The sequence below is a fragment of the Monodelphis domestica genome, chromosome 7 (assembly GCF_027887165.1).
Source record: "Monodelphis domestica isolate mMonDom1 chromosome 7, mMonDom1.pri, whole genome shotgun sequence".
Classification (NCBI taxonomy): domain Eukaryota; kingdom Metazoa; phylum Chordata; class Mammalia; order Didelphimorphia; family Didelphidae; genus Monodelphis; species Monodelphis domestica.
In genome coordinates, this window is record NC_077233.1 from 222,280,453 (window position 1) to 222,308,076 (window position 27,624).

Here is a 27,624-nt window from a genome sequence, read left to right on the forward strand (position 1 = left end):
AAGTGATGCAGAACGAGAGGAGCAGAGCCAGGAGAACATTGTACACAGAGACTAATACACTGTGGTATAATTGAATGTAATGGACTTCTCCATTAGTGGCGGTGTAATGTCCCTGAACAATCTGCAGGGATCTAGGAGAAAAAAACACTATTCACAAGCAGAGGATAAACTGTGGGAGTAGAAACACTGAGGAAAAGCAACTGCCTGACTACAGCGGTTGAGGGGACATGACAGAAGAGAGACTCTAAACGAACACTCTAATGCAAATATCAACAACATGGCAATGGGTTCGAATCAAGAACACGTGATACCCAGTGGAATCATGCGTCGGCTATGGGGGGGTTGGGGAGCGGAAAAGAAAATGATCTTTGTCTTTAATGAATAATGCTTGGAAATGATCAAATATTATAAAATTAAAAAAAAAAAAAGATTATACAGTTACCAGTACAGCACAGGGGTGGCCTATCTTGTTATCCCTCAATCTATACTTGTGTGAAGAATGAATCAAATTCTCTTTGTCTATCAATCAGCAGCTTTTAAGTTAATTAATAAAAAATTTTAAGTATTCCTACTTAGTACCTTGCCAGTCACTAAGTATGAGAGTTCACAAGTTACTTGATAGAGTGGGTGACAACTCCAGATGCCACTACCCCTCCCTGGGCAGTGCTAGGCAATCTGAAAGACTGCGATTGGTTCCTGTACGTGGAAAAAAGACTATAACTTTGGTGGGACAGTCCCTTCAGTGTGAGTTCTGTGGAGAATTTCCTTGGATCCTGCATCGGCTTGCGGGTGAGTGACTCAGACTTCCACGAGGAGATTGAAACTTTTTTGGGGAGCAAACTGAATCTCATCGGATCAGCACTTAGGGTAGGCGAGGCAATTCCTTACCTCTTTCCCTCCTACATTTCCTACTTCAACTCTTTCTCTTCCTCATTATAAATAAAAGCTGCTAATGGTTTTTTTCTGGCTTAGAGATAATATTTTGAATTTGGCAACTACAACACTGAATTTATAACTCTCTTATTTAGTCAAAACCCTGATTTAACCCTTACACTTATATATACATGATCCATGACTGCCCTATTCCTTTTCAGATCATTTATCTACCAGATGTTATCTTTTATACCCCATATGTTACAGTCTACTTATATTCACTATAAACACTGTTCCATTGCTCTTTGGGTTACTTACAATTTTTATTCTTTATATATTATAGCTATAAGAATAATAACCATAGTTAACATTTACATAGTGCTTCTAGGTTTACAAAACATTTTATATAAAATCTCACAACAAATGTGAAGTATATACTATTATCATCATCTATGAATTATAGAACAGTATGCAGTATCCAAGGAATACTGATGTTAAAAAAAGATGGAGTTTTGTTTCAGGGAGAAGCTTGATATCAGTGAAAATATTGTACAATTCCCCAAATGTAATGAAATATTTTCCTTTTTCCTAATTATCTCTGAACCCAGCCCCATTATCCAAATGTAGTATCTATCCTAAATACATGGACAGATCAGCTTTTCAGTCTGTCCATATTACTATGTAATGTATGGACAAGAGGCATTTTTCATCTACTTGGAATTTTCCTCTGAAGGTTATGTGTGAAGGCCTAACTTTTGAATGGTTGTGGATTTTAATTTGGAAGCTCTAAAAGCATTCAGGGATGTGGTACAATTAGCTAATTGTTATCTGCAAAGAAGACTTCCTTATCTAAGGAAGAGGCATTTCTGTTTTACAACTGGTAAAGTTTATGGATACCTACTAAGACTAATGTTTTAAATTCATGAAATAAAATACATAGAACTACAAAGAAGATCAATTGCACTGAAATAGTTGTCAAAATATTAAACAAACAAACAAACAAACAAACAACAACAACAAAAAGATCCCCTTGGTAGAAACCCCTGGTCAAAATAGGCAATCTTTTCATTTAGACTGCATTGTATATTTTCTGTGATAGTAACAACACCTTTGCCAAGCATATGTTTCCTTTTTTTGCTTCATATGAAATTGATAATTAGAATTATTAAACAAAATTGTTTCTATTTTTGTATCCATAAAGAGATCTGTGTTTTAAATATATGCATGGGAGATACTCAATTGGAAGACAGCCTTTTAGGGCTACGTTTTGCTCTCTCAAATCAAATATTTTAAAAAATAATTAGCAAACAATAAACACAATGAGATGTGTTCTCTGCATGTTTCTGTTAGTTGTATGATGCAATTCTTCAACATCATCTCCAAACAATAATCTGCCTATTCCCTTCTCATTTTCTTCAAGTAGTCTAATAATTCTTAAATTATCTTTCCTTAGTCTTTTTTTTCCAGGTCACTTATTTTTCTGTGGTATTTCATATTTTCTTCTATTTTTTTCCCAATTTTTTTGACTTTGTTTTGTTTCTTGGAATCATTAGCCCCTATTTTCCCAATTCTAATATTTAGGAAATAATTTTTTTTAAGGAGATTTTGTACTTCTTTTTTCCATGCAGCCCATTCCATTTTTTAAGAAGTTCTTTTCTTTAGGGAATTTGTGTCTCTCTTTTATCAATAGCAAAATCCTGTTTTTTAGAGTAAGTTTTCTTATTTGTTTGTTTTGTGCCTTTCTTCCTGAGCTGTTAATTCAATTTCCATAATTTTCTTGAATCACCCTCATTTCTTTTTTCAATTTTTCCTCTACCACTTTTATCTCTTTCTTTAAACTCTTCCAGGAATTCTTATTGGGCTTGAGTACAATTAGCATTTTTCTTTGAGGCTTTTTGGGTAGCTATTTTCACATTTTTGTCTTCCTCTGAGTTTATGTCTTGGTCTTCCCTGCCAACAATGTAACTTTTTATTGTCAAGTTCTTTTTTTGGTTGTTTGTTTATTTTTCCATTCTATTTCTTGACTTTGAACTTTATGTAAAAGTTGGGCTCTGCTAACCTTGGGGTAGGGAAGCATTGTGCCAAGCATCATTCTTTTTTATGTTGCTGTTTTCAGAGCTAGTTTTGTGGGTCTACAAGTTTTTGGTACTTCTAAGGTGGTATCCTGGAAGAGGTGTAGTCACTGCTTTCTTAGTCTATGATTTGGTTCTTACTCAGGAAGAGCCCTTGGTCCCTTGAAGATATAAGTGCTAATACTTCTCTTTGCTTTGAAACTCTGCCCAGGGTCTCTGTATGACCACCAGTGCTCCTTTTTGTCCTGGAACTAAGTATGGGGAATAGAATTATCAATCATTTTAACTGTATCCAGTGCTAGCAAAAGGTCCCCCATAATCTCTTTCTGACCAGTTGTCTTACCCCCACTCCACTATCTCTGGATTGAGAGTTCCTAGAGCCATTGCTGTTGCTACCCCTGTGCATGTGGGCTCCCAACAAGCCTCTATCTGGTATTATAGACTTTTCCTGCTGACCTCTTTAGATTTCTTAGGCAGGAGAAATGTCTTACCTTGACCTTTTGTTAGCTCTGCTTTTCCAACATTTGATTTGAGGCATTATTTTAAACTTATATAGAGGAAAATGCTGGGAAAGTTCAGCTGGGTGGTGTCCTTAATTTACCAACCATCTCTTTCATTTTCTTCTAGAAGATCCTTGAAACATGTAGGTCTTTTTCTAAGATTTTTATAGAGATAATAAAGTAGACATAAGGAATGGGAGTTATTAATGTCCTTTTGATTGCCTTTTTTGGGGGGAGTAATATTCTCTGTGACTTCTCCCTCCATCATTTCAGGGTTCCCCATATTTAAGAGAGTTTGAGAATAATCCCTCTATGCCCCCAAAATGTTAAGAGTATGCATTTCCTCAATATTAAACTAGACTGATCCAGTTCTTCTCATCTTTGTTTTTAGTACTATTTTCATTTCCTTTTATGGAACATTAAGGAATCAGGCATTAAAAGTTAAAATATGGAGGTGCTACTGTCAATGATCATCTTAGTTTCTTTTTTTTTTTAAACCCTTACCTTCCATCTTGGAATCAATACTGTGTATTGGTTCCAAGGCAGAAGAGTGGTAAGGGCTAGGCAATGGGGGTCAAGTGACTTGCCCAGGATCACAGGGCTGGGAAGTGTCTGAGGCCAGATTTGAACCTAGGACCTCCCATCTCTAGGCCTGGCTCTCAATCCACTGAGCTTCCCAGCTGCCCCCATGAAGTTAGTTTCTTGAACAAATGTTATTCCATATATATATATATATACATACACACACACACATGTATGTATAAATCCCTTCCACTACATCCCAGTTTTTGCAGTGATACAGTTCACATAATCTTCCATTATTCTTTTCCTTAATGTTTCACAAATGAGTTGATATTTTAAACCAGTTTTAATCATGGTTGCTTCATATCTACATATGGCAAGATCAAATATTTATTGACAGAGGCTTTATTAAACTTTCATAGGAAATTGGGATAGTCTATTTCAATGTTTCTTTATCCATTTCTCATTTTTCAGCATCAACCACTTCTTGGCAAAGGTCAGGTTGGAGTTACTGTAATTATGACCATATCTTCTAATTTTTATTCTTTCTCCTAATATGGTATTGATTTTGAACTTTGTTCTAATAAGTTGATGGTTCAACTGCACAGAAAGAGCTGATTTGGAAATGGCTTCCACATCAGTAAACAAGGCATTTCCTGTCCATTAATATAGTAAATTTTGGTTTTTGTGATATTTAATGCTTACTATGTCCAGTGACAACTGATTTTTTTTCTGAAAGCATAATATATAGTAATGAGGTTTCTGCAAGGTTTATAAGCATTTCATCTTTTAATTTCTTAATTCTGAAAAAAATGATATTTTTTGCTGTCTGTGCTCACCTCTGCACTAATGTAATTAACTGTAGAGATATGTTGATTTAACAGTTTTGACGATCTTACCAAATTTTTAGAATTCTTCACCCTTTGCAATAGAAACTAGTTCATTAATTGTAATTACTATTTTTGTCTTTAATGTTCATCACAAATACTACAAGGTGAGATGATTTTGGAATTATTTTTCTTGTTACATTAATGTGCAGAATGCAACTGTATCTGCCTATTTTTTTAGTTACCTCTCTAAGGAAAGTCATTCTTCCACTTGGTTACAACTTTTACCTGGTTTTACTTTTAGAGAAAATGTCAATATTGATAAAGTTTAAGGGGAAGGTAAGTGGCTCCGTGGATAAAGATCCTTGCCTACATAGAGGTCCTAGATTTAAACATGGTCTCAGAAATTTTCTGTGTACCTCTGGGCAAATAACAATTCCAGTTGCCTAGGTCTTGACACTCTTCTGTCATAGAATTGGTACTAACACAGAAGACAAGGATTTTAAAAAAATAAATAAAACCAATGAGAATCAGCTATATACTCCTCCATACTGTCTAGGATTGTACAAAGAGATTACCAGAATCCTGAAGAGGCTCTGACAAGTCAAAGCTAAGTTAAGAAGAAGACACACATACAACCTGGTCTCAAAGTAAGAAATAGGATCTGAGTATAGGCGAACACAGGAAGATCTTGGAGACCTAGCTACAGTAGGAAACGGAAATACAGAGTAACCTTGGAGCCCTAGCTTTGGCAGGAGACAGAGTCAGACCAGCATGTTGTAAGGGACTACAACAGAGCCCCAACCTCAGTTGGAGACAGGGTCAAATTAGTCTCCAGGTCATATCCAAATTACCTCAGAAGATAGTGCCATACCAGTGTCCAGGCAGACCATGCCCAAACCACAAGCAGGTGACAAGAGCAGACAATTTCTTAAGAAGATAGAATATAATGATCTTAGCCATAATATTCAAGACCAAAGGCCAGCCAATAACATTCAAAGGTACAGGAGAAGCAGAGTTGGACTAAAGAACAAATCCCTCCAGTGAAACTATAGAAATGAGTAAAAAGAAAACATCAAACAATAAATACCTTGTACTGAAAGAAGTTGAGAGATATATGTAAAATAAAAGAGTAACTCCATGAATCTAAACATAGCCTTGGTGAAAATATGTTTTGGCCATGAGAACTACAAGTGCACAGAAGTGCCTAGAAGAAATGAAATGAGATTTAAAAAAATGCAATGTTAATGGAAATCACAGCTAGGGTAAAAAGACTGGCAGGGAGAATGAATAACTTAGAAACTAGTATACCCACAACATGGAAATGGGTTCATATCAAGAACACATGTGATACCCAGTGGAATCGTCGGCTATGGGATAGGTGGGGAGGGAAGGAAAAGAAAATGATCTTTGTCTCCAATTAATAATGTTCGGAAATGACCAAATAAAATAATGTTTAAAAAAAAAAAAAGAAACTAGTAGTAATAAGTCTAACCCAAGAACTGAACTCCCTGAAACTTAGAATGGGGCTAAACAGAAGGAAATGACTTCATGAGACAACATGATATCTTAAGGCAAAATCAATGGTTAAAAAAAAAAAGAAGGAATATAAGTATTTATGTGTATGTATAAACAATTAAGCTAGAAATCCAAATTTTGTACAAAAAATGGAAAAGCATTCACAACTATTGAAGATGAAATAAAGGAAATGATTAGAAAATATTTTGCCCAAATTTTTACCAACAAAAGTTATGTGAATACTTATAAAAATGTAAAATATCCAGATAATATGAGAAATGGATTGTTCAAACAGCTCAATAGACAAATGAAATTGGACAAACAATAAATGAACTTGCAAAGAAAAAAATTCCAGGATCAGATAGATTTATAATTAAATACTATAAAACATTCTAGGAATAATCCATTCAAATATTATGTAAACTTTTGCAAAAATTGGAAAAAAAGACCCTTCTAAAACCCTTTCTAGGATACAAACATGGTCTTGATACCTAAATGAGGACAAAACAAAGGAGAGAAAGAAAACTATAGAATGTATCCAATGAACACTAACAAAAATTTTTAATAAATTAGGAAAGAGGTTAGAATATATTAAAAAGATTGTATTTATTACCAGGTTGGATTTTTACCAGAAATACAGGATTAGTCTAATATAAGACAAGTTATAAACATAAAATATGCTCAACAACAACAAAAAAAAGCAAAGCTATTATTACATAAATAGACATTGAAAAGGTTTTTAATAAAATCAACAGGCTTTTCTGTTAAAAACTCTAGAAAGCTAGGAATAAATGGATCTTTCTTTAATATGGTAAATCATATCGATCCCAAATCAAGAGAAAACATTTTATATAAGGGAGAAAAATTCCAATAAGATATGGGGCAAAGCAAGGATGACCATGATTACCACTATTATTTAACGTACTTGACTTAAACATAAAAGGTTTCATAAACAAATTATGAGGGCAAGGAACAAATTACCTTTCAGATCAATAGATAGAAGAAAAGTTAATGACCAAACAAACATTAGAAAGGATCATAGAAAACAAGGTGGACAATTCTGATTACATAAAACTTAAAATATTTTTACAAAGAAATACTAATGAACAAAATTGAGAAAATACTTGTAAATTTATCTCATGTCCAAATTATATAAGAAACTGATTCATATATATAAGAATAAGAATCATTCCCCAGTAGCTAAATTGTTGATGGATGGTTTTCAAGGGAAAAAAGTGAAGCTATAATCAGCCATATGAAAAAATGATCTAAATAACTATTAATTAAGAGAAATTCAAAATAAAATAGCTTTGAGCTTTGATGTTTTAGTTCGCATCCATCAGACTGACAAGTATGACAAGGAGGGCCAATTATTGGAGGGGCTGTGGGAAAAGAGGCACAGTGATGATGGAACTATAAATTAATCTCATTATTTGGGAAAGCAATTTGGAACTATGCCCCCAAAAGTTACTAAAGTGTATTCCTTTTGACTTAGTGATACCACTATTGGGCCTATATCCCAAAGAGATCAAAGAAAGAAAAGAATCCCTATGTGCAAATATGTTTATAATACCTCTTTTTGCTACAGCAAAGAACTGGAAACTGAGCGGATGCCCATCTCCTGAAAAAATGCTAAGCAAACTATGGTATATAAAGAACTATTACTGCACTGTAAGAAATAATGAAAGGATAGTTTGAGAGAAAACTGGGAAGACTCATATAAACAGATGTAGAATAAAGAACACAGAATTAGAACAATTTACATAAAATAAAGAGAAATCAGCTTTAAAAGGTTTGAAAACTTTGACCAGTGCATTGACTAGTCATTATTCTAGAGGACTATTGATAGACATTACCCATCTCTTGATAGAGAGATGATGCAGAATAAGGTCTAAACATGCAGAATAAGGCATACCCTTCCTGATAGGGCTAATATGGGAATCTTTTTTACTTGATTATGCATATTTTAAGAGCTTTGTTTTTTTGTTCTAATGGGGATAGGGTGCAAGGGACTGGGGGAGTTAGGGAGAAGGCATCAAAAACAACAATAACAAATGATAAAAGAAAAAAGACAGGGTCATTGAAGCACCTTTAAAAAAAATACATATACACAGAAGAAAACAGAAAGAAGGCCAAGAAGAATCACACACAAACAGGTTAGCTTTAAAAATTACAGACTGGATTTATTATATTTTTAAAAAGAAAAATAAGCTGTCTATAATAGATATGTATTAAATTTCTTATAATTTCATGTATTTCATGTGTTGAGATTAAGGAAAACATATAAACTCATAAAGTGAAATAAGACCTAAAGATACAGTGACCATAATGTAAATAAAAACATCATTTTGAGCTATCAGAACTCAGATTAAATGCAATGACTAAATTTGGTTCCAGAGGATTGATGATGGAACACACTTCTCTTGATAGAGGGATGATGTGATAGATTTTGCTTAACTGGTTTATTTTATTTGTTACAAGTAAGGATTCTATGGGTGTATGTTGTGGGGGGAAAGTCTGTTGGGAAATAAGAGCAATACTAGAAACAAAAAGCATCAATAAACAAAAAGTTTGCAACATGTTTTCATTATAATTAGATACAACCAACAAACTACAAAATGAATTTACTCTGGTGGGAAAATAAATCCTACCTGGATAAATCTTGATGAATTTATCTGGATCAATTATGTCAGTACAGGCCTTTAAAAATATGTTAATAATACGGCATGACATTAATCGAGTCATTTTAGAATCTTCTTCCAGTGTATTAATAATTTGAGGCATCAATACTTCTTGTATTTCTATTATCTACAAAAAAAAATACAAAGATTAACTTCCAATTCAAAACTGGAACTAACCCTAGTGACAAGAACATTATATCAAGGATCAATCATACAGTATGTGTGCTTATGAACATAAAATGAAACATATGGTCTTTATGTAAAATTTAATGAATACTTAGTCATTTCTAACTTGCCCTCTCATGATGCAAATGTTTACTTTTTTTTTGTTGAATCTAGATAGTTATTGTCCATAGTACAATTCATCCCCTTTCTATAATTAACCATGTAACAATATTGAAAAAGGAATTATAACAGGATTACTCAAAACTGTATTTTTTCTTCCAACTGGCATCTTGGTAATACTTTTTTACTTAGAAATAATCACTTCTTTGGTATACCACAAGATGGTGCTCATGCATCATAAGGATATTTTGAAAACTTTTTGCTCCTTATGCATTTTGTTATTGTTCAGCAAAAGCTATATACTTGAAGCAGTAACAGAAATTTAACATTTTAAATAATCATTTGATTTCTTTTCCCAACTAATGATTAATTGAAGGCATTTTCCCAGTAATGTATGTCTATGAAAGTATGATATCAGTTATATCAGTATGATTAAATTTTAATTATAAAAAACTTGGAGTCTGCATAATCTTAAGAGATTTACTTAGAATACTTAGTTTACTTAGAAAACTTAACTACAGATAATTTAGTTGATTAAAATATAAGTTGAATTTTGTGAACTTAATGTGATGTTTTTCACAAGCAAAAATTTTAAACTATATCTGTTCAAAGCTTCTTCGTAGAGTGCTTTTACATTTAATGAGGCTTGAATTTTTTTTCCATTATGGATGTTTTCTAACATATGCTTTACAAATGATTTGAGAATTATACCTGTTTTGATGAAAGTATCTCACTGTGAATAAGAGCCCAAAGGCATGATACAGCTGTAGTGCGAATAGCACCTGCAGTTCTTCCAGCATGCCACTCCAGATTAGGAACCAATATGTCTTTTATCACTGTCTCAAGGTAGCCATGAAACTGCCTAAAACCAAATGAGAAAGCAAATAAAGGAGGTAAACAGTTACTTTATTGTTTTTTAAATTTATTTAAATTAATTAATGTATTTTTTGGTTACAATAATCACATTATTTCCCTCCCTCCCCTCCACCCACCCCTCCCATAGCCGACAGTGCAATTCCATTGGGTATTACATGTGTCCTTGATTAGAACCTATTTCCATGTTGTTGATATTTGCACCAGGATGTTGATTCATAGTCTACATCCCAACCATATGCCCCTCGACCCATGGGATCAAGCAGTTGTTTTGCTTTAGTGTTTTTACTCTCTCAGTGTTTCCTCTGGATGTGGATAGTGGTTTTTCTCATAGATTCCTCTGAGTTGTTCAGGGTCATTGCATTGTTACTAATGGAGAAATCCATTACATTCGATTGTACCACAGTGTATCAGTCTCTGTGTATAATGTTCTCCTGGTTCTGCTCCTCTCACTCTGTATCAGTTCCTGGAAATTGTTCCAGTTGCCATGGAATTCCTCCACTTTATTATTCCTTTGAGCACAATAGTATTCCATCACCAACATATGCCACAATTTGTTCAGCAATTCCCCAATTGAAGGGCATCCCCCCATTTTCCAATTTTTTGCCACCACAAAGAGCACAGCTATGAATATTTTTGTATATGTCTTTTTCCTTATCTCTTTGGGGAAAAAACCTAGCAGTGCTATGGCTGGATCAAAGGGCAGACAGTCTTTTAGCACCCTTTGGGCATAGTTCCAAATTGCCCTCCAGAATGGTTGGATCAATTCACAACTCTACCAGCAATGCATTAATGTCCCAACTTTGCCACATCCCCTCCAGCATTCATTACTTTCCTTTTCCTGTCATTGTAGCCAATCTGCTAGGTGTGAAGTGGTACCTCAGAGTTGTTTTGATTTGCATTTCTCTGATTATAAGAGATTTAGAACACTTTTTCATGTGCTTATTAATAGTTTTGATTTCTTTGACTGAAAATTGCCTATTCATATCCCTTACCCATTTATCAATTGGAGAATGGCTTGATTTTTTGTACAATTGGTTTAGCTCTTTATAAATTTGAGTAATTAGATCTTTGTCAGAGGTTTTTGTAATGAAGATTGTTTCCCAGTTTGTTGCTTCCCTTCTAATTTTAGATGCATTCATTTTGTTTGTACAAAACCTTTTTAATTTGATGTAATCAAAATTATTGATTTTACATTTTGTGATTTTTTCTAGCTCTTGCCTGGTTTTAAAGTCTTTCCTTTCCCAAAGAACTGACAAGTATACTATTCTGTGTTCGCCTAATTTGCATATACTTTCCTTCTTTATATTCAGGTCATTCATCCATTCTGAGTTTATCTTGGTGTAGGGTGTAAGATGTTGATCCAAACCTAATCTCTCTCATACTGTCTTCCAATTTTCCCCCGCAGTTTTTTATCAAATAGTGGGTTTTGGTCCCCCAAAATGGGATCTTTTGGCTTATCATAGACTATCTTGCTGAGGTCATTTACCCCTAGTCTATTCCACTGATCCTCCTTTCTGTCTCTTAGCCAGTACTAAATTGTTTTTATAACCACTGCTTTATAGTATAGTTTGAGATCTGGTACTGCAAGTCCTCCTTCCTTTGCATTTTTTTTTTCATGATTTCCCTGGATATCCTTGATCTTTTGTTCTCCCAAATGAATTTTGTTATAGTTTTTCTAATTCAGTAAAAAAGTTTTTTGGTAGTTCAAGAGGTATGGCACTAAATAAGTAAATTAATTTGGGCAGGATTGTCATTTTTATTATGTTAGCTCATCCTACCCATGAACAATCAATGTTTTTCCAATTGTTTAGATCTATTAATTGTATGGAGAGTGTTTTGTAGTTGTGTTCATATAGTTCCTGTGATTTTAAATGGAATTTCTCTTTCTAATTCTTGCTGCTGAAATGGGTTGGAAATGCTGATGACTTATGCAGGTTTATTTTGTATCCTGCAACTTTGCTAAAGTTGTTGATTATTTTGACTAGATTTTTACTTGATTCTCTAGGATTCTTTAAGTAGACCATCATGTCATCTGCAAAGAGTGATAACTTGGTCTCCTCATTGCCAAATTTAATACCTTCAATTTCTTTTTCTTCTCTAATTGCTACTGCTAGTGTTTCTAGTACAATGTTAAATAATAGAGGTGATAATAGGCATCCTTGTTTCACTCCTGATCTTATTGGGAATGCATCTAGTTTATCCCCTAAACAGTTAATTTAAAAGAGGAAACATCCTAATTTGTATGTAGCAAAAGCAAATACAGAAAAAGGTAGTAGAATTCTTATTACAGTATTACACTAACCAGACATGAAGAAATAAAGTTGATCCCACTCCTTCTGTGGCTGCCTATTTTTAGGAAGGAAGGAATGGTGGCCCATCCCTTCATGTGCTCAGAACTTCTCTTAAGCCCACTCAAAAGAAGATGTAGCTAGTGCAAGGAAAGGGCTATCAAGAACACACCTCTTATTTTTTGGTTGCAAAAGGACCCAAGAGCCATTTTGCTTATGGCAATTAGGTAATGTGCCTTTAAGACAGCAGGTGATTGCTTTTCAGTCAAAGGTGGAGAACCTAAGTATGTTCATAGAAGTTTTTCCCAACCCTTACTCCCAATAAACTAAGGAATTTATTCATTATTGCATCACAATTATGAAACATTTTCTTGCCAAAATTGTTCTTGCTTTAAACAATAGGAAACTCACAAAACAAGACAATACAAATCCCTATGTTACTCTTTAAAAAAGGAAATACATTCACAAGTTCTATTTTAAACATCAGCATCAAAAGAAAAAGAAAAAAAGAAGGAACTATATAATCACTGGATTGTCAATAAGCAGAATGGGTTCTGAGGGTCCTAACATACAAATATTTAAAATATATACAGTGTAGGCAACAGGATGGTTGATTTAGTTGAGTTAACAATACTTGATGACAATAGGCTTTCTAAAAAGGCTGTTCACTTTTCAAAAAAATCAATATACCACATAAATAGCTCAAAGCTCCCAAGTTTGAAATCACATACAACTACTTTCAAAAAAAAAAATTTAACCCTTACCTTATGCCTTAGAATCATTACTATGAATTGATCCAAGGGAGAAGAGTGGCAAAGGCTAGGCAATGGGAGTTAAGTAACTTGCCCAGGGTCACACAGCTGAGAAGTGTCTGAGGTCAGATTTGAAACTAGGACATCCTGTCTCTAGGCCTGGCTCTCAATCCACTGAGCTATTCAGCTGTCTCCTAAATTTTCTTTAGTGAAAGAATATATCCCCTAGCAACAACAGAGTTCTCCATATGAGATACCTTTGATGCCTATAGAATTTCTTTCCAGGGTTAATTCTATTACATAAATTCCCTACTGACTCCCTAGTATTAAGCGATCACTAGATATTCTTTTAAGACTTAAAATATGGAAGAAAAATTTCAAAAATCAGATGTACATTTAAAGCTCTAGAAATATTTTGTATTTATCAAATGAAAATAAATTCTTTATTAAGATGCTGATCTATATTTCTTACTCCATTTGCCACATTTAAAAACATTTATATAATTATTACATTTTCTTATTTTGGTTTTAATATCTCTTTCTCCAGCAGATGGCATTTCAGAGTCAATAATGTAGCCACACAAAATTTTTGAAAAGGATTTTCTGGTTTAACATGATTTATAGATTTTTAATTAAATTTTTTAGCAATTTAATTTTTAAACTGGGCCATCATTTATTACAGGAAGATTTAAAGGAAGAATTTTCTTTTAGTATTGCTTAAAATTTAATTCTGTATGGTAATCTACATAAAGTGATTCTTAAGAAATGCATCAAAATTTGATGGCAACATATGAAAGTTTCTTGCTGTGCCACAATGACACATTCTCTCAGGATTATTTTTCTAAATGCTTTTTATTTAATGTCAGTAAGTCAAACTAGAAATAGCATGAAGATAAAACCATCAGAAAAAGAAAGATAATGGATCACCCAGAAGCTACTTTAACAAGGTAAACCCTATAAATCTGAACTGACAAAATGTAGAAAGAAAACAAGCAAATTACTTTCAAATAATTAATTTTATTATCTATAGGAAAATGTACTTCTGTTCACAGGACTAACCAACCAGGGGCTCTAGAATATCTTTGGCATACCCTAAAATGAAAACATTGCTAAATAAAAATTTCTACCCATCTTTTCTAAAATTAGTCATTATACTTGTGTCAAGTTTGTTGTGTGGAAAGAAGACAGTCCATCAAAATGGTATATCATTCCTTTAAATCATTCAAACCACACGTTGACAAGCAATCTTTTTTTTAAAGCATTTTTTAAATGTTGAGGTTGACACTGAGTTCTCAATTTTTAATCAAAGTTTAAGAAGAGGTTAAGCCAATAATGGTGACTCCCTAATGATTTGTCTTTGTTCCTGGCTCCATTCCTTTTGCTTCTTCTGTCCCATGTATGGGTTTCTAAATGAAATATTTGGCACTAGCAGAAAGGTCATTGGGATAGAGATGATAAATTAAATATTAAAAAAATATATACATATATATTTATAATTTCAAAGCAGCCCATAGGAGTCTCACTTCACTCAGACTAATTCTGCACAAAAGATACAGAGAAATTCAATTCTGCAACTATAAGTACCTACTACTATGCTACTTAGTATAGCAGAATCTGGAAGATTTACAAAGTTTAGATAAGACACCAGTCCCTGACCTCATTGAACATACCTTAATAAAGATAATCTCCTCTGTAAAATCAATAATAGGAGTATTAGCAATTAAATTTAACTTCCATATGTATTAAATGCTTACTAGGTGCAAAGCACTGAGAAGTGCAAATACCACTCTAAACAAGTGCAGATTCCCCTAGGGCAGAGCTGGTTGGTCAGAATTAAGAATGAATTTTACATTTTAAAATATAAGAAGATCACCAGAATAACCATTTTTAGCTGCCAGCTGTACAAAAACATGTGGTGAGCCAATTGTGGCTCTCAGGCTCATTATTTGCCAACCTGGGGATATAGAATCATAAATTTAGGGCTGGCAGGTCCTCAGAGACACCTCTGGTCCAACTCCCTTAATTACAGATGAAAAAGCTGGGGTCCAAAGAGATTAATTTGAGATCATATAGTTATCTGGAATCAGAATTGGAACCCAGGTCCTCTGACTAAATTCAGAATTCTTACCACCTCACCATAAAGTTAAAAATACAAGATGATTTAAGGATGGAGGGGCCATTGATGACTAGGGGAAGGATAGAAGACTTCATGAAGGATGTAGCACCATAGCTGAATCTTGATGAAAGATTCTGAAGAGCAAAAACAGAGCCTGTTCTAGGCATGAGGCTTCTTGTATAAATGTAGGAAAGCAGAAAGAAGATAGAATACTGCTGAGTTCAAGGCACTGCTAAAAGTCAGATATGGCTGCAAGGTAGAGTGTATAAAGGGGTATGATATACAGTAAGGTTGGAAGGGATATCAGTCACCAAGTAATATTAAGGAGCAAATATAACTTGATAGGATTTTTTAAAAATTTACAAAGGAAAAGCAAAAGTAATATTTGCCAGCATGATAAAAAGTTTGTTGGTACTTGATTATGCTTGTCTGCTTATTTACAAGCATATATATATATAAAGGCTTTGCACATAAAGGAGATGTTTACTTGTAGGAAGAAAGTCCACTTAGATACTCTCTAGATGGACAAATGAGGCCAAATATTTACTAATTAAACCATTTCAAAATGGGTATAAATTATTAGATTCTTTAAAGGTTTCATAAGGCAATTTGTTCCTGTCAAAATGCCAGATTTTTTTATAAACACACACACACACACTCATACACAGAAAATGTTAAAACACCTAATATCCAGCATGTTGACATTTCTTAGTAATTTTATTTTTGTTATTGCCTACATGTTGAAAGATCACCACTAGGAAGGCAGTGATCCTGTCGTGTTATTGCTATAAGACCAAAGAACAGGAGATTCATAAAATACAAAAACAAAAGGAAAAATTCTCCCTTCAGTGGTTGGTCTCTATTCCAGGAGATATGATATGATGTCATGGTTGTTATCAACATAGCTAAACCCAAATAAAACCAGTTAAGCTTACTTTTTACACATTAATAAAAATTTCCATATATGGTTATCAATGAACAAGTTGTCAATAACTTCCTTTGAGTCTTTTATAGATATATATATTTTTTTAAACCCTTACCTTCCATCTTGGAGTCAATACTGTGTATTGGCTCCAAGGCAGAAGAGTGGTAAGGGCTAGGCAATGGGAGTCAAGTGACTTGCCCAGGGTCACACAGCTGGGAAATGTCTGAGGCCAGATTTGAACCTAGGACTTCCCATCTCCAGGCCTGACTCTGAATCCACTGAGCCACCCAGCTGCCCCCTATAGATATTTTAAAACCACATTTCTGTGAATTTTTTTTCTTTTACAATAGCCTGGGTAAATTTAAGTACACTGTTCTTATGGTTCTGTCTTCTTGGCTTTACATTATATATCATTGAGGTTTTTCCAAATTTCCTTACATTCTTAATCAGGATGTAGTAGTCTATAATATTAATAGCACAATATATATGTCCATTTTCCAATTATTGAATATTTAGGTTGTTTCTAATTTTTCTGAAATTACAAATACTGCAAGTATTTTTGAACAGAATTCTTTCTTTTTGATAATCTAAAGCTCAAGTCTGACCATGACACTGCCCTCTTCCCTAATTTATTCCTCCCAGACATTTTGAGAAAATGAAGGAAGATATTCCTTCTACCATTTCCTTCAACCCCTTCCCTCCACATTTGTTTCTGTGTTTTGAAAGAGCAAGTGTCTCCTTTGTAGTAGGAAAAACAAATGACAAGGAATTTCAAGACCCGAGGTTAAATCCAGCTGTGTTGCTTATCTGTGTGACCTCAAGGTGAATCACTTCCTTTTTCTGGACCCCAGTTTTCTCATCTGCAAAATTACAGGTTTGAACTAGATGATCTCTAAATTCTCCTGCCTTCTCTAGCATCCTATGACACTATAATGGAATGTTATCTCTAGAGCAAAGGATTATGTGACTAAAGTCGTAATGCAAAGGACTTAAGATTCAAAATCTTCAGAAGCTCCTTATCTCTTGGACAAAAAAACAATTCTTCAATTTGGCATCTAAATATCTTTAAATTTTAGTATTTATGATTACAGATATTATATTACAATTTGAGACACTTCAAATGACTCCTTTTTGTGTACTAGATGATTTGGCTACATTGGCCTACTAGATGTTTTTGGAATCTAGTATTCTATTTCCCATCTCTGTGCTTTCATACAGGTGGTCCCCTGGGTCTAGAATGCACTTCCTCCTCATTTCTGCTTCTTATGATAACTCACTTCTTTCAGGGGAATATTTTTATATTCTCTAGTAGAATGTGGGGCCAGGGCCATTCCCATCTGTCCTTGTGTCTCTAACAACTCTATATAACACATAGGCACTTAATAAAGGCTTGCTTGCTTCTTGAATATTATTCTCAGAGAATATTCTCAATAACTGGGTCAAAGGGTATTACTTTCAAAACGTTGTTTTCCTTTATTTGATTCAAATACAACTGAAGCTTTCCCTAAAACAACTCTAATTCAAGTTATTAATAATGTATGTGATGATAACTCCTTACCAAAGAAACTGTTAGAGAAGGCTTCTTGGGAAAGCTACCTCAATTTTAAAACTCATTACTTTTAAGAATTTAAATCTATTTTCATGTGGAATTCATTAGTATGGAAGAATTCAAGACTTTATTGTTTCTTTGCTAAAGCGCAGAAAAACACAATAACTAGAAGGAAATAACAGATTTGAATATATTAATGATATGATAGGTCCTGAAGAGCCTCAACTCAATTTTGCCATTACAGGATGTATTATCTATATATATCCCCACTAATGCTTGCTAAAGTAAAATGTTAATATCTTTTTATGGCCTCTTCTAAGCCTTCAAGTTTTTGTAGGCAAGCAGGAAACAAAATTTCCTACACTATGACTGGGCTGGCTAGCTGCCCTACAGCAGAGACAAGAGTAATGTTAAAATCAAGAAGTCTGAATGACCAAATTATTTCATATGAAACCTTATAATATGTTAACAACAATGAAACAATTCTACTTTGATAGAGTTAACTATCATTTTTGAAGAGAAAAACTTCTTTGCCTATTACAAGTCATAAATGACTTAGAATTTCAGATTTCTGGAAGCAAAAATATTAGCAAAAATGTTTACATACAAAAACACCTCTAGTTCACCTAATTTTCTAAGTATATTAAGACAGAATATATTTAGCTACATTAAATACAATTAGCTAGTACCTAGTAAGAAAATAAAACTAAAATATATGAACAAAGTAAGAATATTAAGAGCCATATTTGGTATGGAAGGAAAAAAAACATTCAGAAAGGGAATGCTGAGTTCCATCCCAGCTCTGTCCGCTGGCCACATGTGTCTTTTATAACATGCAGCCTCTTTGGATATGTTTCCGCCTCGGTAAAAATAAGTATATTGCCCTGGATGATCTCTAAGGTCTTCTCCATTTTTAAACCCCTGTAATTCTATAAATCACATCCAGAGCCCATTCAGTCCCATATTCTGTATCTGATAGTACGATAAGGTACAGTTTATTTAAAAAGTCTACACATCTTCCACATCTACTTTAGGCCAGGGATATACTACAACACTGGTAGAACCACTCCCTTATTAATTTAGAGATCTGTGACCTCAGTTATATGGGCATTCCTGGTAACAAGGCAGAACATACTAAAGTTCTAAATATAGAGTTTTTGGTCCCAGGAGAAGTTTGGGGTCATAAAAAGAACAACTTTCCAAAAAGGATCTGGCTCACTTTCTTCTTGAGTGTAACGGTCTGCAGTATGAGTTCATATTATATGTGCTGATGACAGATCACATACAGGAGCTATCTGTTTCAAGTAGACTGTATATAATGTCTTGAGGGAGTAGTATTGTTAGACTTGAGTCAGGAAGATTTGAGTTCAAATCCTGGCTCCAAACACTAACTGTGTGACCCTAGACAAGTGATCTTATTTCTTTCAGTCTTCAGTGTGACCTGCAAAATGGAGACACCATAAGGCATAAGAGAACCTCTCTTATGGGGTTGTTGTTAGGATCAAACAAGAAATTCTACCTAAAGGGCTTTGCAGGCCATAAAGCAGTATATAAATGTTAGCTGTTATTTTTTTTTCTTCATTCACTTGTTTAATTCACATGCATATTCTTTATGCATTATTTGATTTAACTCCTTTAATTATTGATTTTATTTAGGAGGCTCTGCAACCTATATCAAACCAATCCAAAGGAATATAGTTCTGAATTTTATTTGGTTCTAATTTTATATTTAGATCATACTGATTTTATATTTAGATATAAATATAGATAAATTTTATATTTAGATCATACTGATTTATATTTAGATCATACTGATTGGTCCACTTCAACACCCTAAGCCTATTTCTTTCTCATTTCCCTTTTTGCTATTATAATACTCGTCTTATTTTCTCCATATGTTCAATTACTTCCTATCAATGAAAAACATTTTAAGAAAGTTCTTCAAATCAACTAGACTTTAAAGATAACAATATAAAAGTCACCTTAAAGATCATATTAAAACATGTCAATTCTTTAATAGTATATGTTTAACAGAATAAAAAAAAACAACCAAAAAACTAATGATTTGCTTTGTTTGCAAACACATCACAAAGCCGTTACAAAACAAGAACATAAAATACAGACATCATTAAAATGAATACATTCTAAAAAATTCTCACTTAATGAAATTTTAATGACTATGCTGAATAAAATTCTGATTTCACATTTCTCTGAATAATTACTTAAAATAACAATTTAGGGGCAATTAGGTGGCTCAGTAAATAGAGCTAGGGCTGGAGACAGGAGGTTCTGAGTTCAAATGTGACCTTAGATACTTCTTAGATGTGTGATCCAAGACAAGTTACTTAACTCCAATTGCCTAGCCCTTATTGCTCCTTCTGCCTTGGAACCAATTCTATTTCAATTCAAAGACAGAAAGTAAGGGTTTAAAAAAAATAAAAGGAAAGAATAGTTTATTCCCCTTGAACAATTTCATTGTTCACTTTCTACAGATATATTAGGGAAGGTAGATATCTAATAGTAAATAACTTACAAGATCATGCAGTATTTTAAAATTCTCAGGTTTAAAAAATCACATGGATATATAATGTGGATGAGAATTACCTTCCATTTCCAAACCATGCTGCCTGCCCTCTGGTTAACCACCTCATTCTTCTCATCCCTCCCCTCAAAGAATCCTGGCCTTGCTGGCCTTTGCAAGGTGAGCTTCTGACTTATCTTGTCTGGGATCAGACTTCAACATCATTTCCTGGCTATTTCCAAAAATGCTCCAGGCCTTTCTCTAGCTCTCCTTTATGTATGGTCTTCCCCCATTAGAATGTGAACTCCTCAAAGGAAGGGATTTATGTCTCTATATTTATATTTATGTCTCTACCATTTGGCCCAACCTATGGACATGGACTCAGTAAACACTTCCTAACTGCTCTTTCACCATTTATTCAATCATTTATGTAGTGACTTGTATAACGTAAGAACATACTTACTGGTGTGCATTCACAGTATCTTTTGCTTTTAGAAGCACTTGCGAAAAGACTGTGAAGAGTTTTAGGCGCATCTGTGGATCTTTGGTTGGTAGAAGACAAGTCTTAATGATAGGAATGAAGTAATTAAGAGCTTTACCTAATACAGGACCTGGAAAACAAATTGAAAAACTGTTTTTAGTAGCCTGGCAGTTTACTTACATACCCTATATCATGCAGAGATTTGAGTTCAGAAGTTGTTCTTATAAAATAATTATTTTTATTTATAACAGAACTACAGGAGTCATCTAGAAAAGGAATGAATGTTTTTCATTATTTACTTACAAAACAGGCTGAAATGGAAAAGGTGATTAAACTTGGAAAAGTTAGAGAATAAGAGTATTTTTGGTTCTAGTTGGAACTTAAGTTTATAATCTCCTGCATTGGGGGCTTGTGCATTTTTTTCAATAAAGTAGCTGAGAACAATTTACAATAGAATGCTGTACTTTTGCATTTAATTAAATGATTTCTTGCTTTCAAAAATTTTTCTGGAAAAGCAAATTAATAAGAAATTTTCAAACAAAAGTTAAATGATCACGCTAAATTATAGCTAGGTTTCTTAATTTACTTAAAAGTTCCCCAATATTTCTCAAACTTCTGTCCAGTGACACAAATACCAATAAATGTTTTGGGCTGAGATTCTAAAAAAATAGTAATGATGGGAGGTGGATAAGTGGCTCAGTACATAGAGAGCCAGGCTCACAGTATAAAGAAGTCAGGAGGTTCTGGGTTTAAATCTGGCCTGACACTTCCTAGCTGTGTGATCCTGAGTAAATCACTACTTAATCCCCATTGCTTAGCTCTTACCTCTCTCTTCTGCCTTAGAACCAATATATAGTATTGGAAGGTAAGGGCTTAAAAAACAACAACAACAAACCAGTAATGATATTTAGTATCTGGAAATTCACTGTCACAAAGTAATATTTGGTGTCTAAACTGGTATTGCAACAATGCACAGTAACATCATAAAACTTTTTGCTTGCTATACTGTGCCAATAAATAAGGTTTTAACTTAAGAACATAAATTTTGCTTATATTAAAATAAATTCAGCTAAAGATATTTTTGCTAGTAATATAATTTATAACTAAGCAAACAGTCTGCACCTTTGTCTTGAAAAGATCCAATGTTTCAAAACATTTGGAAATTCTTCAAAATGAAAAAATTGAGACACAAGAAGGGAGTAGCATACTTAAGCAAGATGCTATGAGTAGGAATGAAAAGAAAATGAGAATTATGTTAAAAAGAGTTTTACCAGACAAAACAGAGACAAAAGGCTATCATCAGCATGTGAATGCCAAGTATTTGCTCAGAACTTTGATGATTTATTTTCTTTCAGCAACATACATCAGGCAACCGTCTAGAAATTCTTCATTGAGAGGAAAAGGAGAATATCATTAAACATTACTGTCCCAATGTCTGCTGAAGAGTTTTATTTACAATGAAAAGTCAACACAAAGTTAAAAAAAGAGTAATGAATGTAACTAGATAAACATGAGTTTTTGTCACCTTTTTTTCTCCAACATAGAGCTTCTGACTACTTCCTCACTGGAATGTTTTAAGTAAAGTGCTTTATAACCATAAAGGATTATACAAATCTAAGTTATTATTAAAGTCTATTCATGAATGTTAACTGGTAATTTTATGTAGAAAATTAATGTGTATTTAAAGGCTGCTTTGCATAAATTTTGTGTGATGGAAAATTTTAAAAATGGACTTTTATTTTTATCCTATGAAAATTTTTAAAAAATGAAACATTTAAAAAACTGGCTAACAATTACAAATGTTAAAATTATAACTTTAAATAGATTACCATTCATTTTAAATTGTTTAAAAGCTCTAAAAGTGACAACATTAAAACTGAAGTAAAAAATACTTCATCCTTAAGTACTATATAATATGTTCTATTTAATTCTGTACATGGAATAAAAGAAAGATCAAACAGAATGGAGTCAAAATTGATGAGCTGTTTTCGCTCCTTGTATTCAATTATGTAAATTACTGAAACTTTTCATAATCTATAAAATTAGGAAGGGAAAAGAAAAAAATTTACCCTCTTGCTAGTTCTGTGTAGACAACATACTATGTGCCGGGCACTGATGAACATATGTGGTTAAAGATAATTAATATAACCAGGGAATTTAACTCTATAGCATTTCAATTTTCATTTCTATTTCATCACATAGGAAATTAAAAAAAAAACACAACATATATAGCTTTTAAAAATAAAATTCTAGGGGACAGCTGGGTGGCTTTGTGGATTGAGAGTCAGACCGACAGATGGGAGGTCCTGGGTTCAAATCTGACCTCTGATACTTTCTACCTGTGTGACCTTGGGCAAGTCACTTTACCCCCATTGTCTAGCCCTTACCACTCTTCTGCCTTAGAACCAATACCCAGTATTGATTCTAAATGGAAGGTAAGGGTTTTAAAAAAAAATTCTATTCCAACATGTAAATATTGTTCTTTTCTACTTAAATTTTAATAACAATGTGAGAATTCCAGGCTGTAGCTATAAATATAAACCAGTTTTCATGAGAAAAAGACAAAATACCTAGGTAATTATATTTAGAAGATGGATTATGTTGGTGATAGATAGCTGAATTGCACCACGTTTCAAACATAAGCAGTTTGTGAACTAAATTAAATACTTTTTTTCTTCTTCTTCCTGTGGTTTGCTAGTATAGAAATACCATTCAAAAAGCAAATTCAAGAAACACCTTAGAAAAACAACTGCTTGATCACATGGGTCGAGGGGATATGGTTGGGGATGTCGACTCTAAATGATCATTCTAGTTCAAACACCAACAACATGGAAATAGGTTTTGATCAAGGACACATGTAAAACCCAGTGGAATTGAGTGCCGGTTACAGGAGGGAAAGAACATGATTCTTGTAACCAGGGAAAAATATTCTAAATTGACTAATTAAATAAAATTAAAAAAAAAAAAGCAAATTCAAAGTCAGTCTTTATTTATTATTTTCTAAGGTAATATGCTGTAGAAAAGACATTCTGTATCCAACAATGGATGCTATGTGGACACTGGAATCAATGTTTTTAGAGACAGAGTATTAATTGGAATGATGGATTGGAATAATATAGAGAAGCCAAAAGTTTGAAAGCAAAGGAATACCAAAAAAAGAGAGAAGAAAAAAGTCATTGAAAGTTTGTTACTGTTAAGTAACTTTTAAAGTTGCTATTTAAGAGTCTTTGGCATGTATAAGGATAAAATGACTTACTGATAAAAATTACTGTGTTCCTATACTTTTTTCCTTTCCTTCTTTTTTAAAAAACTTACCTTCTCTCTTAAAGTCATAACTAAGTATTGGTTCCAAGGCATAAAAGCAATAAGGGCTAGGCAGTTGGGGTGCCTGGTTCTCTATTCACTGAGCCACTTAGTTCAGTCTTGTTCCTATGATTTCAAACAGATGTTTAACTTGCTCTTCAATAATAATGAAACTTCCATTTTTTCTCATCCTATTTGAATTAGAATCATTTGAAGATCTAACCAAATTTTCCTCTCACGGCTCCCCAAGAGACAAGACATCTATGTTGTATCCTTGGCATATTTTTTCCTACCTTTATAAGCCCATATTTACCTGTTCCTAAATCAGTAATATCTCTCCCATTTCTCCTCTTCATCTTATTTTTTGTCCTTCTATCCCTCATACCCAGCAAAGAGCTTAGCATAGAGAGAGAATTTAATAACTGTTTTTGGATTGACAGATTTATTTACCCAAGTTCTGCTAAGCTTTCAAGGACTGCACCAGATACTAACAACCTGTTCCAGGAAGCCTTCCCTAGGAATTCCAGCTATCAAAGATTCCTCCTTCCTTCCCTTCTCTCTCTCTCTCTTCCTTTTTTTCTTTTTCTCTCTCTCTTTAAATTGTACTTGTTTATCTTTATTGAGGTATTTGACTTGAGAACTTAAGTAGATATAATCGTCTATCATATTTTAAAGGTCCCACATTAAGAATTTTCTTTGCCTTTTCTTTGATTTTAAATTTTGAAGAGATTAGATGTGGTTTTACTCCCTGCTTCCATCTATTTCAACACTGGTAACACCTAGAGAGCAGGGCTTTGCCATGGGCTTCCTTTTCTAAAAGGAAAATACTTTCTCTTTCACACTCAATGCATACATAACTGATATTTAATAAGGTATAAACTATAGAAAGAGCATATCTAATTAATGCTGGAAATTCACAGGAATTTTGTGAGTTCTAATTCCAGCTCTTTTAATGACATGTAAGACTAAACTTTATTATACTATACTACATGGCAATTCTCCTCTTTACAAAAAAATTAAGTTCTAAGTAATTAATTCATATATTGTCCAAAATAATGGACACAACTTATTAATATTTTAATTTTTTTTAATTTAGGTATTTTTTTATAGTTAGTAACAATGTTCTTACAAATTAAAAATTTTGTAGAAAAATTACTTGGGTGAAATAGGGAAGTGGGAAAAGATTTACAGAAAGTCACAATTTAAAAGTAAATAAGATTTCAGTTAAATTTGATGTATTTTTTAAATATTCAAATGTATATACTGATATATGCATATAAATATATAAAATGTGAACATGTGTGCATGTATACACACATATGTATATATGTATGAATATATACATTTTAAAACATGCAAAAAAATCATGTGCAAGTTATTTGATGACCAGAGAATTCTAAATACTGTAATGTTCACTTTCAAAAATTCAATAAAACACCATAAAATATCATATTTCTGGAAAATATTTTTAAAATTTCAGAGCTAGATTATAATAGTAAAAAAAATAATAAATTAGTGACAGAGAAAAGCACTCTTATAATTACTTAAATATGAAATTTAGTTGACTGATCAATTCGGTTCTGTTGAAAATTCTAAGGTATGCAGATGTTTAAGATAAAGCAATAAGGTAAAAGATTATAAATTCTCAAGGTTTAACATCAGAAACATATACCTAAGGTATATATAATGGTGTAAAAAAGTACATTAAATGTATTCCATTCTTCATCTATTTCAGAACACAGGAACAAAATTTCAGCATGTAACATTTGATATTTTTAAAGGAAGGAATCACATATTTCTTGCTGATAAAATGATTAGATAATGTGTGTCAAATAATTAATATAAATCACTCTTATAAAATTAGTAAAGTATAAAAGGAAAGTTTTCCTTAATACTGGTAATCATTTAAGATGTTTCTTGATATTCCATAGTGTTATCCACATGCAATTACTATTTTGAGAAGGTAAGGGGGAGAGGGGGAGTGGATTACCTGACTGAATGACAATTACTTCAAACTGTAGTAATTCCACTGAATGACAGTTCCAGTCCTGATGTGATAAAGTGAGCCATTCCATGAGGTGGTCCATATGCTGCTGATAAAGATCCAGGGTCCCATCATATTTCTGCATCTGAGCTAATAAGTTCATTGTCTCCTGAACCTGATAAATATAAAAGCTTGAATTACCCTCAGTTTAAGATTAGAGAACATTCTGATATAGTCACATAATTATTAAACATGTGAGCATAATCATCACATACACACAAATTACACTTACATTTTTTTACATTTACACAAAAATCTACCAAGGCTATATACCCCAAAGATTATAGGATCACAGATTTAGAGCTGGAAGAGCCCTCTGAGGCCACAGAGTCCAACTCCCTCATTTAAAAGATGCAGAAACTGAAGCCCAGAGGTTAAGTGATTTGATACGGGTCACATACATTAAGTATGTGAAGCAGGATTTCAACCTAGGTCTTTCTGACAATCCCTCTTCAGGTGAGAACACTGCACAAGCTTATTAAGGACTAGATTCTAATTGGCAAGCTCCCTATTGTACTTTGTGGAATTATAGGAATTCATTATTCACTACACCATGCAGCTTCTCAGGAATAATCATGCTCTTCCACTGCTAGACACATAGTCACCACATAGTCACCAAAATATTCATAGCAGAACATTTTGTGGTAGTGAAGCCTGGAAACAAAGCAGATGCCCACTAGAAGAATGGCTAAATATATTTTTGTACACATTTGTAATGAAATAATACCGTGTTTTAAGAAACAACAAATAAGATGAATGCATAGAGTAGCATGGAAAGACTAAAGATGAACTGATTGCAGAAGCAAGAAAGCAGAGCCAAGAAAACAATATGCATAATGATTACAATAATATAAATGGAAAGAACCACCACCACAAAAAAAAAGCTAAAAATATAAACTGTAAAATTACAAAGAACAAGTCATCCCTATAGAAGAAATAGAAGACACCTTTTTCCTTTGTGGAAACAGAAGGTCCACAGGAGTGGATCATGGCATAATTTTTCTGATGCACAGATTGGTTTTGCTGATTTTTTTTCTTCTCTCTCTCAACAGTATTAGCTTTGGAAAATTATTTGTTCACCTAGGATTATTATAATTAGACAAAGATCATGATTTTGGCCAAGATGACTTCCTGAAGAGGAGGCAAAACCATCAACTCCCACACATATACCACAGCAGAGCCATCAAGTCTGAACCAGACCCAGTAATGATCAAAAAATCCATTAAGAAACCACAATAAGTGAGTTTTTCCACCTGAAAATTGCTCAAAAAGTCAGCTAGACTTCCAGGGATACAGGAAATGGAGTCATTTTCACAAATCAAGTGAAAGCATGAATAGGGATGGAAAATAAGTAGCCTGCAAAGTAGTATCTGGAGGTAGTAAGAGTAGAATGATCCCTGAGGAAGCCCCAGGGTGGTCAGAAAGTCCCAGGATGGGAACCTTAGAATTCTTGGGAGAGCAACAGTACAGGTATCAGTAGTCAATATTCAA

General features: G+C 33.3%; 1 protein-coding gene across 2 annotated transcripts in view; it reads right to left on the reverse strand.

Annotated features, from left to right (window-relative positions):
* Window positions 1-27,624, reverse strand: part of DNAAF5 (dynein axonemal assembly factor 5) — a 79,348-nt gene that overhangs the window by 7,186 nt on the left and 44,538 nt on the right. Inside the window, exons 8-12 of one of the 2 annotated variants that reach the window (XR_469871.3) lie at window positions 26,080-26,248; window positions 20,769-20,916; window positions 9,990-10,140; window positions 8,964-9,120; window positions 3,437-3,600 (exon numbers count right to left, since the gene is read on the reverse strand). Coding sequence is in view for 1 of the 2 variants with exons in the window: in XM_001378130.4 (XP_001378167.2) it covers window positions 8,964-9,120; window positions 9,990-10,140; window positions 20,769-20,916; window positions 26,080-26,248 (625 nt within the window). In the remaining variant the exon portion in view is untranslated. The remainder of the gene's footprint in view (window positions 1-3,436; window positions 3,601-8,963; window positions 9,121-9,989; window positions 10,141-20,768; window positions 20,917-26,079; window positions 26,249-27,624) is intronic. The other variant, XM_001378130.4, reaches the window with a different exon arrangement.